This window comes from Scyliorhinus torazame, chromosome 13 (genome assembly GCF_047496885.1).
Source record: "Scyliorhinus torazame isolate Kashiwa2021f chromosome 13, sScyTor2.1, whole genome shotgun sequence".
NCBI lineage: Eukaryota > Metazoa > Chordata > Chondrichthyes > Carcharhiniformes > Scyliorhinidae > Scyliorhinus > Scyliorhinus torazame.
Genome location: NC_092719.1, coordinates 168,192,315 through 168,209,462, shown reverse-complemented (window position 1 = coordinate 168,209,462; position 17,148 = coordinate 168,192,315). Strand labels below are relative to the sequence as shown.

At 44.1% G+C, this 17,148-nt stretch overlaps 1 protein-coding gene across 2 annotated transcripts in view; it reads right to left on the bottom strand.

The window, feature by feature from the left end:
- The window catches only part of cfap20dc (CFAP20 domain containing), a 692,307-nt gene that overhangs the window by 356,258 nt on the left and 318,901 nt on the right, over positions 1 to 17,148 (bottom strand). For both annotated transcript variants that reach the window (XM_072472373.1, XM_072472374.1), the window contains exon 9: positions 7,282 to 7,468. In XM_072472373.1, coding sequence (XP_072328474.1) covers positions 7,282 to 7,468 — 187 coding nt within the window. The remainder of the gene's footprint in view (positions 1 to 7,281; positions 7,469 to 17,148) is intronic.

Genomic DNA, 17,148 nt, shown 5'->3' with positions numbered 1-17,148 from the left:
ACTATTGTAAAATCAAGCATTCTAACATGTTTGAAGGCAAATATCGGCTCACTGCATCGTGCCTGATTTCAGACTGGCACTTGAATGGAACTGGTCGAGTTTTTGTTCAGGACCTTCCACATGCAGGCGATGCATGTGGCGTGCCAGAATCTCATCTGTACCATCCACCTGGTATCACTGGGTCGCTTTCCTTCTTTGGCAATAGAGATACGCTTAATTGCTTTAATTTAAAATTCATTATGGGACGTGGGCGTCATTGCCACTTGAACTGGTTGGCTAGAGTAAGATTCCCCTTATCTCTCGCTCATAGATAAAAGTCTCAGTCTGGTTGAATAGATATACTAAGCACTGTTTATTTCTTTCAGAACACATTTGGTAGATTTGCACAAAATTAAATCGAAAACATTTCGGTGTGTGCATTGAAATGTCCTTGAGACACCGAAGAGTGAAAGCAAAAACTTCAAAATAATAGTGACTCCAGCGCGATGGTACAGTGGTTAGCACTGCTGCCTCACGGTGCCAAGGTTCCAGGTTCAATCCCAGCCCTGGGTTATTGTCAGTGTGGAGTTTGCACATTCTCCCCTGGTTTGCGCGGGTTTCGCCCCCACAACCCAAGGATGTGCAGGGCAGGTGCATTGGCCACATTACACTGCCCCTTAATTGGAAAAAATGAATTGGGTACTCTAAATTTAAAAAAGAAATTTGCAGCTGAACCCCCTTTATTCGTTCAGGAACGTGTCAGTCACTTAACAGGCAATTGGTTAATTAGACATTAATCAATTATTCAAAATTAATTATCTTTCCCACGACTCTTGTCCCACGTTCAAACTCCCTACATTACGACTGGTCTCAGTTATGAGATGGTTTCAAACTCATTGAACGTACCCTCACATTGTTTACTTGCTGTATATTATTCGCAACATTTGAGACAGTCATGGATATTATTCAAAAGTTTAGCCAATTTTATAACTTACTCATATTTCTACAAATTCAATAATTTTCAAGAATCATTTTATTTTCCAGTATATTTTAGCTAATATTTTAAAGGATCCCCCTCTATAATTGTTGAATCCAGCAGCTAGCTAGGTCATTTCAGATGGCCTGTAAAAGTTAACCACACTGATGTGGGTCTGGAGTCATATACAGGCCAGACCAAGTGAGGACAGCAGGTTTAGTGAACATTAGTGAACCAGATGGTTCAACAATCGACAATGGTTTCAAGGTAATCATTCTGGATTTGAACCCCATGAGGGATTACTAGTCCAGCCACAATACTACTATGCCACTGCCTCCCTTATTCACTAGCAAAGGAAATTTTGGGAAGATTAATGATTATACGCTCCGGTACTATTGCCATTATCAATTAAGGCATCCCTAAAACTTAGTGAATCAGAATTGGACATGATCAGGCGCCCATAACAAATATAAATATCGCAAGATTGAGACTCCATCTAAGGTGGAGCAAAGACAAACTTATAAAAATATTTTTTCTTTATCAAAAGTTTAAAATCAGTTTATGAAAATATAGACGCAATTGAAAGCAATCAGGAATGACATTTGAACACGTAAGTACATGTTGAGCAGCTATTAGTTCAAGGCGTTTACATAATAAAACCAATTAACAACTGCATTATAGTTAATTTGAAGGATTAATCAAAAGGAGGGGTTTTAATGAAGTGAGCTGCACCTATATTTGCTAAAGGTGATGTAAACTTGTTTTAGAACAGTATAAACATAAAGGACTCCCTTCAAAAAAATCAGAGATACTGTCGATCAGTGTTTTTCAAACTTTTTTGCCCGAGACCCATTTTTACCAACCGACTATCCTTCAGGACCCACACCGGCTGATCTGCATGACCCGTGGCTGGCCAACGTGTGTGACCTACGCCGGTGAACCTTCGCGACTCACATGGCCTGAACTTCACAACCCACCATTTTCACTGACATTTAATGTGACAGGTGAGCCTGCTCAGTCCTCACGATCTCACTTGCTTCGTTATTCAATGTTACATTTCTGATAATGACCAGCTGATCTCATTGCATGCGTTGAAAAAAGTCAAGAGATTTGTCCTCGAGCGCGCCATGCTTAGTCTTCAAATGTTTTTGAAGTTTTGATGGTTTTAAACTTTCATTTGCCAGTGATTCCCTGCATAAGACACACATGAACTTGGAATCCTCATTTGCAGTGGCACAATTAATAAACCCACACCTCAAGCAACACGGTAGCACAAGTGGATAGCACAGTGGCTTCACAGCGCCAGGGTCCCAGGTTCGATGCCCGCTGGGTAACTGTCTGTGTGGTGTCTGCACGTGCTCCCCATGTCTGTGTGGGTTTCCTCCAGGTGCTCCGGTTCCTTCCCACAATCCAAAGGCGTGCAGGTTAGGTGGATTGGCCATGATAAATTGCCCTTAGTGACCAAAAAGGTTAGGAGGGGTTACTGGTTTACGGGAATAGGGTGGAAGTGAGTGGGTCGGTGCAGACTCGATGGGCCAAATGGCCTCCTTCTGCCCTGTATGTTCTATGTTCTAAGTAATCATCTTTATGCTGCTTTTTTCTGTTTTCAGCTTCTTCTTCATGTGTTGTTCACCAGAGGCCCTGGAGTTCACACCAGCATTGCTGCAAAATGGAGGAAACTCTCTCACGCCCAGAACACGTGACGTCAACGTGACCTACTCTCTGCTATTGCTCCAGGCAGCAAGACTAGCGATTTAAAAAAAAATCTGCTGTTTTTATGCACGCTGACATAAGGAGGCATTCTGCCCCGCTGGACTCTGGTCCTGCACACTGCTGATGGAGCACGCATGCATGGAATGGCCGGCATTCTGAAAGCCGGTTGCAGTCGGCATTTTTAAAAGCTGGTTGCGCCATTAGGCACTACTTCCGCAATCAGGTGATCTTATCAAAAGTTCAAGGTGGTGTCTGTCTCGAGATCTTTGTTTATATGATCCTGTGATCCTCCCGACACCTGCCCGCGCCCATCCTGAGTTTGAAAATGTGTGCTGTAGAAGGGTTTCCAATGTATTATGGATCCATCCAATATTTCCCGAGTTGTCAGGGGACTGGATGTCTTAAAGCAGATAGCATTTTGTGTCTTATTTCTTGGAAAATTGAATGTTAAATGGTATTTTAATCAATTTGTAGATAAGTTCGCAAAGTAACATTACTTATAGTTTTTTCTGTAAGCAGTTTTAAGAATCCACCTCTCTTGTATTTCTGAAAGTGGGAAGATAATTTTTTTTGAAAAGAGACGCCCAGGCCCTTATAATATCCTGCTACGTATTACTTCGCTAATGAACTATTTAACAGAAGATAATATCTCTTGATAGTCAGCTTCCTTTCTCAGACCCAAAGTAAATGTTGTGTGAAGTGGCTGTTTTGAACTCAAGTGAGGGTGATTGTTGAGGGAATGCTTCCAATCTAGGGTTGTTCCCATTAGGGCTAGGGTTTATAACTTTCACTTCACACAATGTGACTCACCACCATTTGCTAGAAGATATATATATCCATAGCAGGGACCTAACCTCTGTAGCCAGAACAGAATTTGAGGTATGAAATGAAAATGAAAATCGCTTATTGTCACAAGTAGGCTTCAAATGAAGTTACTGTGAAAAGCCCCTAGTCGCCACATTCCGGCGCCTGTTCGGGGAGGCTGGTACAGGAATTACAAGCTTTTGAATTAAACATAAGTACGGGGGAACAATAGTTTCCTGGTGCATTCTCCATGGCAATGCCAAAAACAACCAAAGTTGACTTGTCAACCACTTGGCACCCTTTTTTCATGCAGTATAAATGTTTGCTCCCAGTGAAATTTAGGCGATTATATTATCTCATTGTGGTAGTCACCACTGTTGTATTATATTGTATATACTGCACTGCATACAAGGGTATTACGGTAAGGCCCCTGTACTACGGTGCAGGGGTAGATCCCTGCCTGCTGTCTCTGCCCAGTAGGCGGAGTATAAATGTGTGTGCTCTCCCAACTGCAGCCATTTCAGCAGCAGCTGTAGGAGGCCACACATCTCTGTGTAATAAAGCCTTGATTACTCTCTATTCTTATCTCGTCGTAATTGATAGTGCATCACTCATCTCAACATGGCTTCTGAGGTCTCCCCATGGTGGATACTGGGTGAGGTGGCATGGAGGATGTAAGGGCCAATGATGGTGGGCGGATTGACATTTTGGTTGGAAGAATAAAAAAGCAGCATATTATTTAAATATGGGGAGATTGCAGAATTCATTGGTACAGAGGGATCTGGGTGTCCTGGTACATGAATCATAAAAAGTTAGTATGCAGGTGCAGCAAGTGATGAGGAAGGCAAATGTAATGCTGTTGCTTATTGCCAGGGGAACAGAACATAAAAGGAGGGATGTTATGCTGCAGTTGTATATGGTACTGATGAAACCACATTTGTCCTGTGTACAGTTTGGTTTCCTGATTAAAGAAAGGACAGAATTGCATTAGGAGCAGTTCAGAGAAGATTCACTCAACTGATTCCTTGAATGAAAAGGTCATCCTCTGAAGAAAGGTTGGACAGGTTGTGCCTGTATCTATTGGAGTTTAGAAGAATGAGAGGCAATCTTATTGAAACATGTAAGATCCTGAAGGAACTTGACAGGGTGGATGCTGAAGGATGTTTCCCCTGTGGGAGAGACTAAAATTAGAAGACAGAATTTAAAAATAAGGGGTCTCCCATTCAAGACAAAGAGGATGAGATTTTTTTTTCCCCTCAGAGGGACTTGAATCTGGGAAATTCTCTTCCCCAGAGAGCTGTGGAGGCAGGGTCATTGAATATTTTAAAGGCTGAATTAGATAGATTCCTTGTTGATTGACAAAGTAGTAGAGGATAAAGTGAGTCGGAAGGAAAACAGAGTTGAGGCACAATCAGATCAGACATGATTTTATTGAATGGTGAAACAGACTCGAGGGGCCAAGTGGCTTACTCTTGCACACAATTCATATGTTTGTGTAAAGTTGGCATGGGGTCTATCAGGAAACATGGGGATAGCTGGGAGCACGGGTTGGCATGATTTGGCATAGGGGCATTGAGGTGGTATGAGGAGTGGGGGGTGAGGGTCGGAGGGTCTAAAATATAACAAAACATCTGGGACAAAATTCCAAAGAACCAATGCGGTCTTTCTAACAGTTCATCTCTGCACTTGGCAGCCCCTGTGGCCGCGTCTGATCTGCGTCCAGAGGCCAGTGAGTCCAATTTATCCTGAAGCTGCACTCTCCTCCTGGTATGAAGATCACACCATTTGGGTGAGTTTTGCCTGAAGCGGATATGACGAGGGGGAAATTTTCCAACTTATGCTATCCACTTAGGGAGCAAAAATCCAGGTATTTGTCTCCAAATTTAAAGGAGGATATACATGCATTGGAGGCAGTACAGTGAAGGTTCACTAGATTGGTTCCTGGGATGAGAGAGTTATCCTATAAGGACTGGCTGAGTAAATTGGCCATTTACGTTTTGGAGTTTGAAAGAATGAAAGGTGATCTCATTGAAACAGACAAAACTATGAAGGGGCTTGACAGGATAGATACTGAGAGGTTGATTCTCCTCACTGGGAGTCCAGGACGCAGTTCCAGGATAAGGAAACCAATCATTTAGAATTGAAATGAAGAGAAATTGTTTTGCTCGAAGGGTTGTGAATCATTAAAATGTTCTACCCCGGATGGTTTTTGATGCTCCATCCTTGATTATATTTAAGACTGAAGTAGACAGATTTCTGGTCTCTCAGGGAATCAAAAGGATAACGGTGGGAAAGTGAAGTTAAAGCTAAAGATCAGCAATTATCTTCTTGAATAGGGAAGCAGGCTTGGTGGATCATATGGTCTACTTCCACTCCTATTTTTTATGTTCCTATTTGAAACAATTTTATAGATTTTCAAGTCAATTTTTCTTTATGCCGACGATGCAGCAACCTCAGCTAAGAATAGGGGCAACAATAAATGAAATGGAATAAAACACCCCAAGACAATTCACAGAAGTATTATCAAATTAAATTGGAAACCATGTCATAAAGGAAGATATTAGGTCAGAGGGCCAAAAGCTTGGTTAGAAATGCAGGTTTTAAGAAGTGCCTTAAAAGAGGAAAGAAAGATTTATCATAGAATTTACAGTGCAGAAGGAGGCCATTCGGCCCATCGAGTCTGCACCGGCTCTTGGAAAGAGCACCCTACCCAAAGTCAACACCTCCACCCTATCCCCATAACCCAGTAACCCCACCCAACACTTTGGGCAATTTTGGACACTAAGGGCAATTTATCATGGCCAATCCACCTAACCTGCACATCTTTGGACTGTGGGAGGAAACCGGAGCACCCGGAGGAAACCCACGCACACACTGGGAGGACGTGCAGACTCCGCACAGACAGTGACCCAAGCCGGAATCGAACCTGGGACCCTGGAGCTGTGAAGCAATTGTGCTATCCACAAGGCTACCGTGCTGCCCACAAAGTGGGGGAAATCTTCTAGTGAGGGAAATCTAGGTCTGAGGGACTAGACAGCTGAAGGCACAGAGGTAGAGTAATTAAAACCAGTGAAACGCAAGAGGCTGTCATTGAAGGAATTAGATGAAGAGTTTGCAAGATTATTTTCAGAATACGACACAAGTCACAGAATTCAAACAAGTTGAAGTTGTGTGAGGAGGAAGGCAGTGTGGCCTTTGGAAATCAAAGGTAATGGCAAAAAGCAAATAAGCTTAATTTAAGAATTATGTCAAAGATGTGACATAATCTTTTAAAAGATTTGGAAGATGAATAATGTTTCTGTTGTCCAAATTAATTTTCAATTTAACTACGAGACAGTCGAGATAACTGCTATAAACGTGGAAATCTTTGTGAGGGCCACGAAGAATCCAGCACGGGTTTGTAGAGTCAAACAGAAAGTAATTTTATTTACAACAATATGTACACAGTACCAGCAGTTCACTACTGGGTCCCTCTCTGGCTGGTGCTACATTGGCCAGCTCTATTTATACAGCTGCACTGATAATGATTGCAACCCCCCCGCTTCATTGGGGAGTTTGCATTCCTCAAGAAGGGTAACCAATTGTTCCCAGCCAATAGGATCCGGGCAGGTTATAACAGACAGAAATCATATAGGATAATGGCAAAGTAGCAATGAAAAGCATGTGGGGATGAAAATCAAGAAAAGGTTCCTGCATTAAAACATTGTCAGACAAAAACTCATACAATGGACATTTGTAATGTAGCTACCTGGGACACTCAGCCAGGTTCAATGGTGTGATAATTAATAAAGATTTTTCCGATTTCTTACCCAAAGTAACAGCCTCTGATGTTTGCTTTGTAACACAAATACTTTCTTGGATTATTTGGTTAGTTGGCTCTGGTCGACTTGAAGCTTGTCTTGTTGACCTGCCAGCTAATCTTTCTGAGGTGTCTTCTTTATTGCAACGAGGTTGGTAGGAGGATCTGGTTGTTTTGTTATCCAACAAACCTGATAACTAAAAGCATTAAAATAAATAAATATAAATTGTAAATTCATTTTGTATTAATTAAAAGGTGCTATTCGTTAAAGATTGGGAAATCTGGAATGCGGGGTAAAGTCTCAGCATAAGGGGTTGATCATGTAGGACTGTGATGAAGTGAAATTTCTTATCTCAGAGCATTGTGAATCTTTGTAATTGTCTATCCTGTAGGGTTGTGAAGACTCCATCATTGAAAATATTTAAGACTAAAATAAAAAGATTTGTGTCCTCTCGGAATCAAAGGATATGGAAAAATGCAGGAAGGCGGTGTTGAGGCAGAAGATCAGCCGTGATCATATCAAATGTTTGTGGAAGCTTAAGGGACCATATAGTCATCTTCTACTTCTATTTCTCTATTCTGCAAAAGGTTGTTAATTCAACAGTTTTAACTCAATCTGGTGAATCTGGTGTTGTTTGTGGATTAAAATATTCAAAAATAAATCGGTTCACACATAACCTATGTTACGACAACCAGGGCTAATGCGCTGTCAATTCATAGAAACATAGATGCATAGAAGATAGGAGCAGGAAGAGGCCTTTTGCCCTTCGAGTCTGCTCCACCATTTATCACGATCATGGCTTATCATCCAACTCAATAGCCTAATCCTGCTTTCTCCGCATAACCTTTGATCGCATTTGCCCCAAGTTTGCTGTATCTAGCCGCCTCTTGAGTATATTCAATGTTTTAGCATCAACTACTTTCTGTGGTAATGAATTTCATAGGCTCAGCACTCTTTGGTGAAGAAATGTCTCCTTAACTCTGTCCAAAATGGTTTACCCTGCATCTTCAGACTGTGACCCCTGGTTCTGGACACTCCCACCTTGGGGAACATCTTCCCTTCATCTACCCTGTCTAGTCCTGTTAGAATTTTATAAGTCTCTGTGAGATTTCCCCCTCATTCTTCTGAACTCCAGCGGGAACAATCCTAACCTAGTTAATCTCTCGTCATATGACAGTCCCGCCATCCCTGGAATCAGTCCGGTAAACCTTTGCTGCACTCCCTCGAGAGCAACTACATCCTTCCTCAGAAAAGGAGACCAAAACTGCACACAATATTCTAGGTGTGGCCTCACCAAGGTCCTGTATAATTGCAACAACACATCCCTGATCCTGTACTCGAAACTTCTCGCAATGAAGGTCAACATGCCATTAGCCTTCTTTACCGCCTGCTGCACCTGCATGCTTACCTTCAGCGACTGGTGCACAAGGACACCCAGGTCCCGCTGCACACTTCCCTCTCCCAATTTACAACTGTTTGGGTAGTAATCTGCTTTCCTGTTTTTGCTTCCAAAGTGAATAGCCTTACACTTATCCAAATAATATTGCATCTGCCATTGATTTGCCCACTCGCCCAACCTGTCCAAATCACGCTGTAGGATCTCTGCATTCTTATCACAGTTCACCCTCCCGCCCAACTTGGTATCAGCTGTAAACTTTGAGATGTTATATTTTGTTCCCTCATCCAAACCATTAATATATATTGTGAATAGTTGGGGTCCCAGCACCGATCACTGTGGCACCCCTCTAGTTACTGCCTGCCAATTAGAAAAGGACCCATTTATCTTTGTTTCCTCTCTGCCTACCAGCCCCACTTGACCTGGAGTCACAACACAGTTTAAATTAACTTTTAATTTTAAAAATACCCAAAGTCTTTGGTCTTTGGCTGCCCAATAACTAGTCACCAGGTTTGTAAATGTAAACACAATTAACTTTTATTATTAAGAGTAACTATAATTAAATAGGCAACAACTACAACCAGTTAACTGCAATCTAATTTCTAAGCCCCCCTTTAATTCGCCCCACCCTCTACACACACAGAAGACAAACAAACACAGGGAGGAAAGAGGGGTGTAAAAAAATTAAAAGGATAAAGGTCTCTGCAGAAGATGTATGGCTTCCAGTTAGATTTTTCCTTCAGTCTAAGCCTACAGTTGGATGATACCTATGCCTTCAGTCAATAATCATTTTCACTGTAGATTCATCAGGGGCTAGAGGCTTCAACCTTTAAACAATAGGCAGCAGAGCAGAGAGAGAGCTTCTTCCACCTTGAGGGTCCAGTGGCTTCTCTGTAAATTCACAGCAACAGCAAGCAGCCAACATTTGTGAGAAAGAGAGAGCAACACAGCTTTCCCTTTTGGAGTCCAGAAGCTTTCTGCTGGGTCCTCTGAAAACTCCACCTGGCAGGACCCAATCACTGTCTGTTGCCAGGCAGAATACTGACCCTGGCCAATCCATTGGCTACCAAACAACCAATCAAACCAAATCCCTCCAATTTCCCAGTTGCCATAAAGTCTGGGTTCTCCTGTTGAAAATCGAAAACTTCATAATGCAGGGTACTATTTCTTCACTTCCTCTGCTCAGCTTAAAGGTATTTCTCCATTAAAGATCCATGGATCAAAAGTGCTAATAACAAAAAAAAGAAATAGGAAATAAGGGAGAGAATAGACTCTCATAATACCAAAACCAGGCAGAGTTATAGAGAGAATCTACAATTCCACAGGTAGTAAGGTAGCTTTTATTTCAATTATTATATGCTTTTTTTCCTCCATATCTCCTTTCTTTCCTTCTGCATGGTATCTTCATTTTGATTCTGTTCTGTTCTTCATCCTTCTTGGATTTTCACTGAGTCGGGTTGACTCAGGAGTCCTTTTAAAATGAGAGACAGGTCCCGATTCTGGGATTCCCGACCTCATTTCAGGATTTTCAGGAATGCCTTTAACAAGTGTGGGCTGGTTCCAGTCAAAAGTCGACATCCTGCATTCTTGACCTGCCTGGCTCCATTGTGCACCTGTGTGATCTACCTTCGAAAACGTTGGAGAAACAGGTGGGAGGAACATACATAGCACATGAATGTCCAGTTCAAATCGTATGTGAATACCTACGATATAAAACAATATTGTGCAAGTCTACCCTCCACACATAAGGAGAGTAGAATCTACTTACAGGAGCAACTGCAATCAAAAATTTCAGACTTCAAAAAATTTCTATCCTATGATGTGCAGTTTAGGTGGATATGCTAAATTGCCACGAAGTGTCTAAACGATTAGGTAGGTGTGTGGGTTACGGTGTTGGGGTGGAGGTATGGGCTTAAGTAGGGTGCTCTTTCCAAGGGCCGATGCAGACTCGATCGGCTGAATGGCCTCCTTCTGCACTGTAAATTCTACGATATGATATTCTATGACTTCAATGAATGCAAGTCAAAGAAAACAGTATTACTTCTATACAAATATATGAACCGTTAGCAACATTCAGCAGGTCAACCAACATCCGTAAAAAGAATAGATGAATTGGCATTTTGATTGCAAACCCGTTGTTAGAACAATTGTCATGAAATACATAGCTTTTAACGGCAAGGAAACACGCCATTCAGCCCAACTGGTATATGTTGATATTTATGCTCTGTACAAGCCTCCTTCCGCCATACTTCATCTCACACTCAGCATATGCCTTTATCCCTCTTGTCGTTATCTATCTTCCTCTTGAGTCCATCTATACTACACATCTCAAGTCCTTCATGTGATGGCAAGCTGTGCATTATAACTGCCCCTCAGATAAAGATATTTCTACTGACCTACTGGTAGGGCTTCCCCACAATAGAAACATCGCCTCTCCGCCTGCCCTATCAAACCAAATCATAATTTTAAAGACGCTATGCAATCTCCCTTCAGCTTTCTCTTTTCCAGAGAAAACAGCCGTAGCCTATTCTAGTTCAAAGTGCACAACCTATTCATTTGTTGAATTGTCTAAGCACTTGGCTGTTTTAGTTTCATTTCCTAGAACCTGCTGTTTTTTGCTTTTTGTCTATATTGAAATTTTACCCCCCAACACAAATAAATTCTCAATGCAAGTGTGGGGAGGTGGGCTGTGAAGGCTCCAGGAGCGTATGAACCAGAAGCCAGCCTGTAAAGAAGTAGCATAATGAGCCACAAGACCAAGGCTGGGAAGAGACTCTGTTCAAGAAGCAGGCGGGGAAAGAGAGGCTGTAATATTAACCTGAAACAGCTAGGAGAGGTTATATCCCACATTCTGAGTGCCAAAACGGTCCTAGAATAAAAGAACAAAGAACAAAGAAAAGTACAGCACAGGAACAGGCCCTACGGCCCTCCAAGCCTGTGCCGACCATGCTGCCCGTCTAAACTAAAACTAAACACATCTGGGGTCTGTATCTCTTTATTCCCATCCGATTCATGTATTTGTCAAGATGCCCCTTAAACATCACTATCGTCCCTCCACCTCCTCCGGCAGCGAGTTCCAGGTACCCACTACCCTCTGTGTAAAAAACTTGTCTATGCCACCCAGTTTCTATCACTAAGCTGGTCCCACTTGCCCAGATTTGGCCCATATCCCTCTATACCCACGCTGCCCATGTAACTGTTTTAGAGTCATAGATGCGCTAGTTTAAGCTCACATCAAACTCTCAATAACTCCCACCAACCCAGCCTGATTTTGAACCCCTTTTATCCCACCCTTGAATCACAAAATGGCAGAAACAGCTTGCCCGTGTTGCCTGTGTGCCCACCTAAAAATCACATGCGCAGGGTAAAATCTGAGTTAATTGGAGTGTTAATTCTTTAAATGAGCTTCTTAATTGTCAGCGGGCACGCATCCGATTCGTGCTCACCAACCAAAATATTGCACGAGTGTGCGATGCGTGCCAGACGCCTTCTAACATGATTTAATGCATTTAAGGGTCAGACACGCGCCCCCATGAAGAGGATTCTGGCCATAGAAGCATGGAATATAGGAGGGATAGGCAATTCGGCCCATCAAGCCTGTTCTGTCACGCAATATGACCATGGATGATCTTCTATCACGTCACCATACTCCAGTGCTGTCTCCATACCCCATATCATCTTTAGAGTCTAGAAATATATCTATTTCCTTCTTTTTATTTAAAACGAACATTTTATTAAGGCATTTATGGTTTTTTAATAACAAAAGATATAAACATAATTCAGTATGCAACACACCCCTCCATCTCCCACTGTTCCCGCCTAAGCTAGACAAAAATAGGCTAACTCCCCCTAGCCCCCGCTTACTCCCTAACACCCTTATTGAATCTGCTGACAGTTTAGTTTTCTCCGAAGAAGTCGATAAACGGCTGCCACCTCCGAACGAACCCTAATGTTGATCCTCTTAGGGCGAACTTCATTTTCTCAAGTCTGAGAAACCCAGCCTTGTCGCTAACCCATACCCCTAATTTTGGGGGCTTTGAGTCCCTCCACGCCAATAAGATCCGTCTCCGGGCTACCAAGGAGGCAAAGGCCAAAACGTCAGCCTCTCCCGCCCCCTGGACTCCGGGGTCTTCTGACACTCCAAAGATTGCCACCTCTGGACTCGGCGCCACACAATAGTGGGGAGCGGGTAGATTGCAATCAATGTTTATATTTATCATGGATGGAGGGCAGTTGAAACCTTGAGGGAAGGAAGATACAAGGTTAAAGTCAATAAATATAACCCAGAAAGGTTTAAAGTTAATAACAAGGTGAACTTAATTGATGAGAAAAAATGATTCTGAAAAAATCTAATTCAGAAAGTTCACAGGTAAGATTGTGGAACTGCAGTATGACAAGTTTATACAGACAAAATGTATCAGAAATTTGGACGCAGGAATTCATAAAAGGAAAGAAATAATACAAAAAATGTCAAAGAAGTGACAACTGATGCCAAGACTCAAATTCCACCATGGCAATGAGAATTCTAATTTAAAAAAAATCTGAACACAAAATGCCAGCATCAATAAAATTGACCATTAAGTTGTTAACAGATTGTTGTAAAAACCCAAATGATTCACTTTTACTGAAGGGAAGGAAATTTGGCAACCTTACTGTAATAACCCCACAAGACCCATGGCGTTGACCTGATTTAAAAAAAAATATATTTTTATTCTGCTTTTTATTCACATTTTCTCCCAGATTTACATCCACCAATAATAAATAATAATCAGTAACGAATATAATGTCAATCTCCATATCAACAACAACGATCCCATCCTCCCACCAAACCCCAAACATTAGCCCGCATTTTAACAAAAACAAATGACAAAAAGGAATCAGGAATCACCCACAGTCACCATTAACACACACCGCCCCCCCTCCCCCAACCCTTCCAACCCCCCCCCCCCCCCCCCCCCCCCACTAATGTTCGATGTTATCCAGTTCTTGAAAGTGGATAATGAATAATGCCCATGAATTGTAAAACCCCTCCATCCTGCCCCTCAGTTCAAATTTGACCTTCTCAAGAACCAGGAATTCCAACAGGTCCCCCCGCCACGCCAGGGCACAGGGTGGAGCGGTTGATCTCCATCCCATCAGAATCCGCTTTCGGCCGATCAACGAGGCAAAGGCTACAACATCTGTCTCCGCACCCGTTTCCAACCCCGGCAGGTCTGACACCCGAATATGGCCTCCCGAGGGCCCGGGTCCAGTTTCACGTACACCACTTTAGAGATTACCCTAAAAACCTCCTTCCAGTAATCCTCCAGCTTTGGACAAGACCAAAACATTTGAACGTGAATTGCACGGGCCCCCCGCAACCTTCTACTCCTTCAAAGAATTGGCTCATCCACGCCCTTGTGAGGTGTGCTCTATATATTCAGCTGTATCAGCCCCAACCTCGTGCACGAGGTGGATGCGTTCACTCTCCAGAGCACCTCACGCCAGAACTCCTCCTCCATACCCTCTCCCAACTCTTCCTCCCAGTTTGCTTTGATCCCTTCCAGTGGTGCCTTCTCCTCTTTCAAAATAGCTCCGCAAACCGCCGACACTATCCCCTTCTCTAGTCCCCCTGTCGTCAGCACCTTCTCCTGCAATGTGGAGGCCGGCACCACCAGAAAGCTCTGTATCTCCTTTCTGGCAAAATCTCGAACCTGCATGTATCTAAACATTTCCCCCTGCTCCAGCCCATACTTCCCTTCCAGCTCCTTCAATCCTGCAAACCGACCCCCAAGAAACAAATCTTTTAGTGTCTTAATCCCCTTCTCCTCCCATTTCTGAAAATTTCCGTCCCATTTCCCTGGCTCAAATCTGTGGTTCCCCCGAATCGGCATTTCCCTTGACCCGGCCCCCAAGCCGGAGTGTTGGCGAAACTGCCTCCAAATTCTCAATGAAGCTATTATTACCGGACTCTCTGAGTATTTCCCTGGGATCATCCGAAGTGGTGCTGTTGTTAGCGCCTTCAATCCCGACCCCCTGCACAAACTCTCCTCCATTCTGACCCACTGGGAATCAACCCCTCTGACCAGCTCCGCACCTTCTCCATATTCGCCACCCAGTAATAATACATCAGATTCGGAAGACCCAAACCCCCTGCCTGTCTTCCCCTCTGTAGCAGCACCTTCCCTCCCCATATGAACGAGGTAATCATTCCTTCAATCTCTCTGAAAAATGCCTTTGGCAGGAAAATCGGCAGGCATTGGAAAATAAACAGAAATTGTGTCAACACGTTAATTTTAACCGCCTGTACCTGACCCGCCAGTGACAGAGGGAGACCATCCCACCTTGCCAGATCAGCTTTCACTCTCCCCACCAAACTAGAAATGTTGTACCTGCGGAGCCCCCACCCACTCCCGGGCAACCTGCACCCTCAGGTATCTAAAGTGAGTCCCTGCCCTATGGAATGGCAGTCCCCTCACCCCTGCCCCCACCCCCGGCCGAGACACCACAAAATACTCACTCTATACGACCCACACTCCGTCGGATACTTATCTTTTCCAAGCAACAGGGAAATCGATGCCTGCCCCAAAGTTTGTGGTAACACCCCCTTTCCTATCGCCTCCTCAAACATCCCCACCATCAGGGGTGCCAGCTTATCCTTGAATTTTTTATAATATTCCACCGGAAACCCATCCGGCCCTGCCACCTTCCCCGACTGCATCTTCCATCTCCTGCTCTACTATTGCTCCTTCTAATGTAGCCCTGTCCCCCTCCCCTAACCTCGGGTACTCCAGCCCATCTCGAAATTTCTACATCTCCCGACCTCCCCCAGGTGGCTCTGAATTGTACAACCTCTCATAGAATTTCTCAAAGACCTTGTTAATCAAATCCAGAGCTACCACCAACTTTCCTGCCCTGTCCCTCACCTGAACAATTTCCCTTACCGCCGCCTCCCTCCGAAGCTAACCCGCTAACATACGCCTTATGTGGCGTTGACCTGATTGATCTCCACGTAGGGCTCGTGGAATACGTGTTCCGCTGCTGAGAACCAATAAAAACCGGCCAGGATGAGAACCGCCATCTTCAGATGGTCCCGGCAGGGACGAGGTGAACTTCCTGCCACTTTGTGGCCTTGCATGTTTTTAACTAAATAAACTTTCTCGGGTCTCCTGTGATTATAATACTGGCGACGAGGAAAAACGGGCATCGATTCTGGACGTCCAGGCCACGGTTGAATTTCGCTGCAAAGGAGCAAGATCAGAACTAATTTAATAATGCCGCTGTTCGGGAGGCTCAATTCTTTCAACACAAGCATAGAGGACCGGACCCAGAACACTGAATGAATGCGCTACTTCTTTTGGTCGAATGCCATTACAGAAGACGACTGCCAAAAGCTAATACTCCTGACTGCCTGCGGGGCCCCCGCCTTTAGCATCATCAAAGCCTGACCTACCCTGCAGCCCCATATTCAAAGACCTTTGACAACCTGGTAGCACTTGAAGTGGACTATTATGACCCCTGACCATTGTTGATTGTTCAAAGGTACAGGTTTAACACGGCCGGTCGAACCCCGGGGGAGTTGGTCATGGGATTCTTGACGAGCCTACGCAATCTTGGCAAAGCATTGGAACAATTAGTCATCCTTCCAAAGATGCTGAGAGACAGCCTCATGTGCAGCATAAACAACAAGGCGACCCAACATACGTTGCTAACTGAACCTTCCTTGGGTCTGAAAAAAGCCATAGAGATATCCCTCCTGCGTGAAAACGTGGAGAAGTGAGTACAGGAACTCCAGGGCTCGCTAGATATGGAGGTCACTAACAATGGGTGCCCCCATTTCGGCGAGCAGCACCCCCTAAGAGTAGAGCCTATGGTACCCAGCCACTGCCGGAGAAGCGTCGGGGCCAGACCCATTGGCTGACAGCCTCTACAGCTTGGCAAGTTATCTCCTCTGAGGCCCAGGAGGAGGGCTCACAGTGGTGCTGCACATGTGGTTGCAGGAACCGTGGGGACCTGAAATGCCAACAAACACGTTGCCCTGGTTAGGGGACATGCCCACCTAGAGCCAGAGCTTTACACCTAGCACAACCTGAGGACGAGTGCATGTATCAAAGCTGCCTTGCTGCACCAAGAATAGCTCCCATCAAAATCACCGTCTAGATTAATGGCGACCTGCTAGAAATAAAAATTGACACATGGGCTGCTGTCTCAGTCATAGGGCAGCAAACGTACTGGAAGGTCCAAACAGGGATCCAACACCTGGACCCAAGGGACACTTAGGCATGTTGACATCATACACGGGAGAACCGTTGGCCATCATGGGCTTGATAACGACGCCGGTTGACTACGGGCAGAAATCTGCTCATTTGCCACTGATAGTAGTGTGACAGCCCAGACCCAGCCTGTTGGGCGACGACTGGCTGCAAAGGTTCCACCTGGCAGCAGATTTTCAAAATGGGTATAGGCCTAGGAAAATACCTGCAAGTTTTCCAGAATGGCTT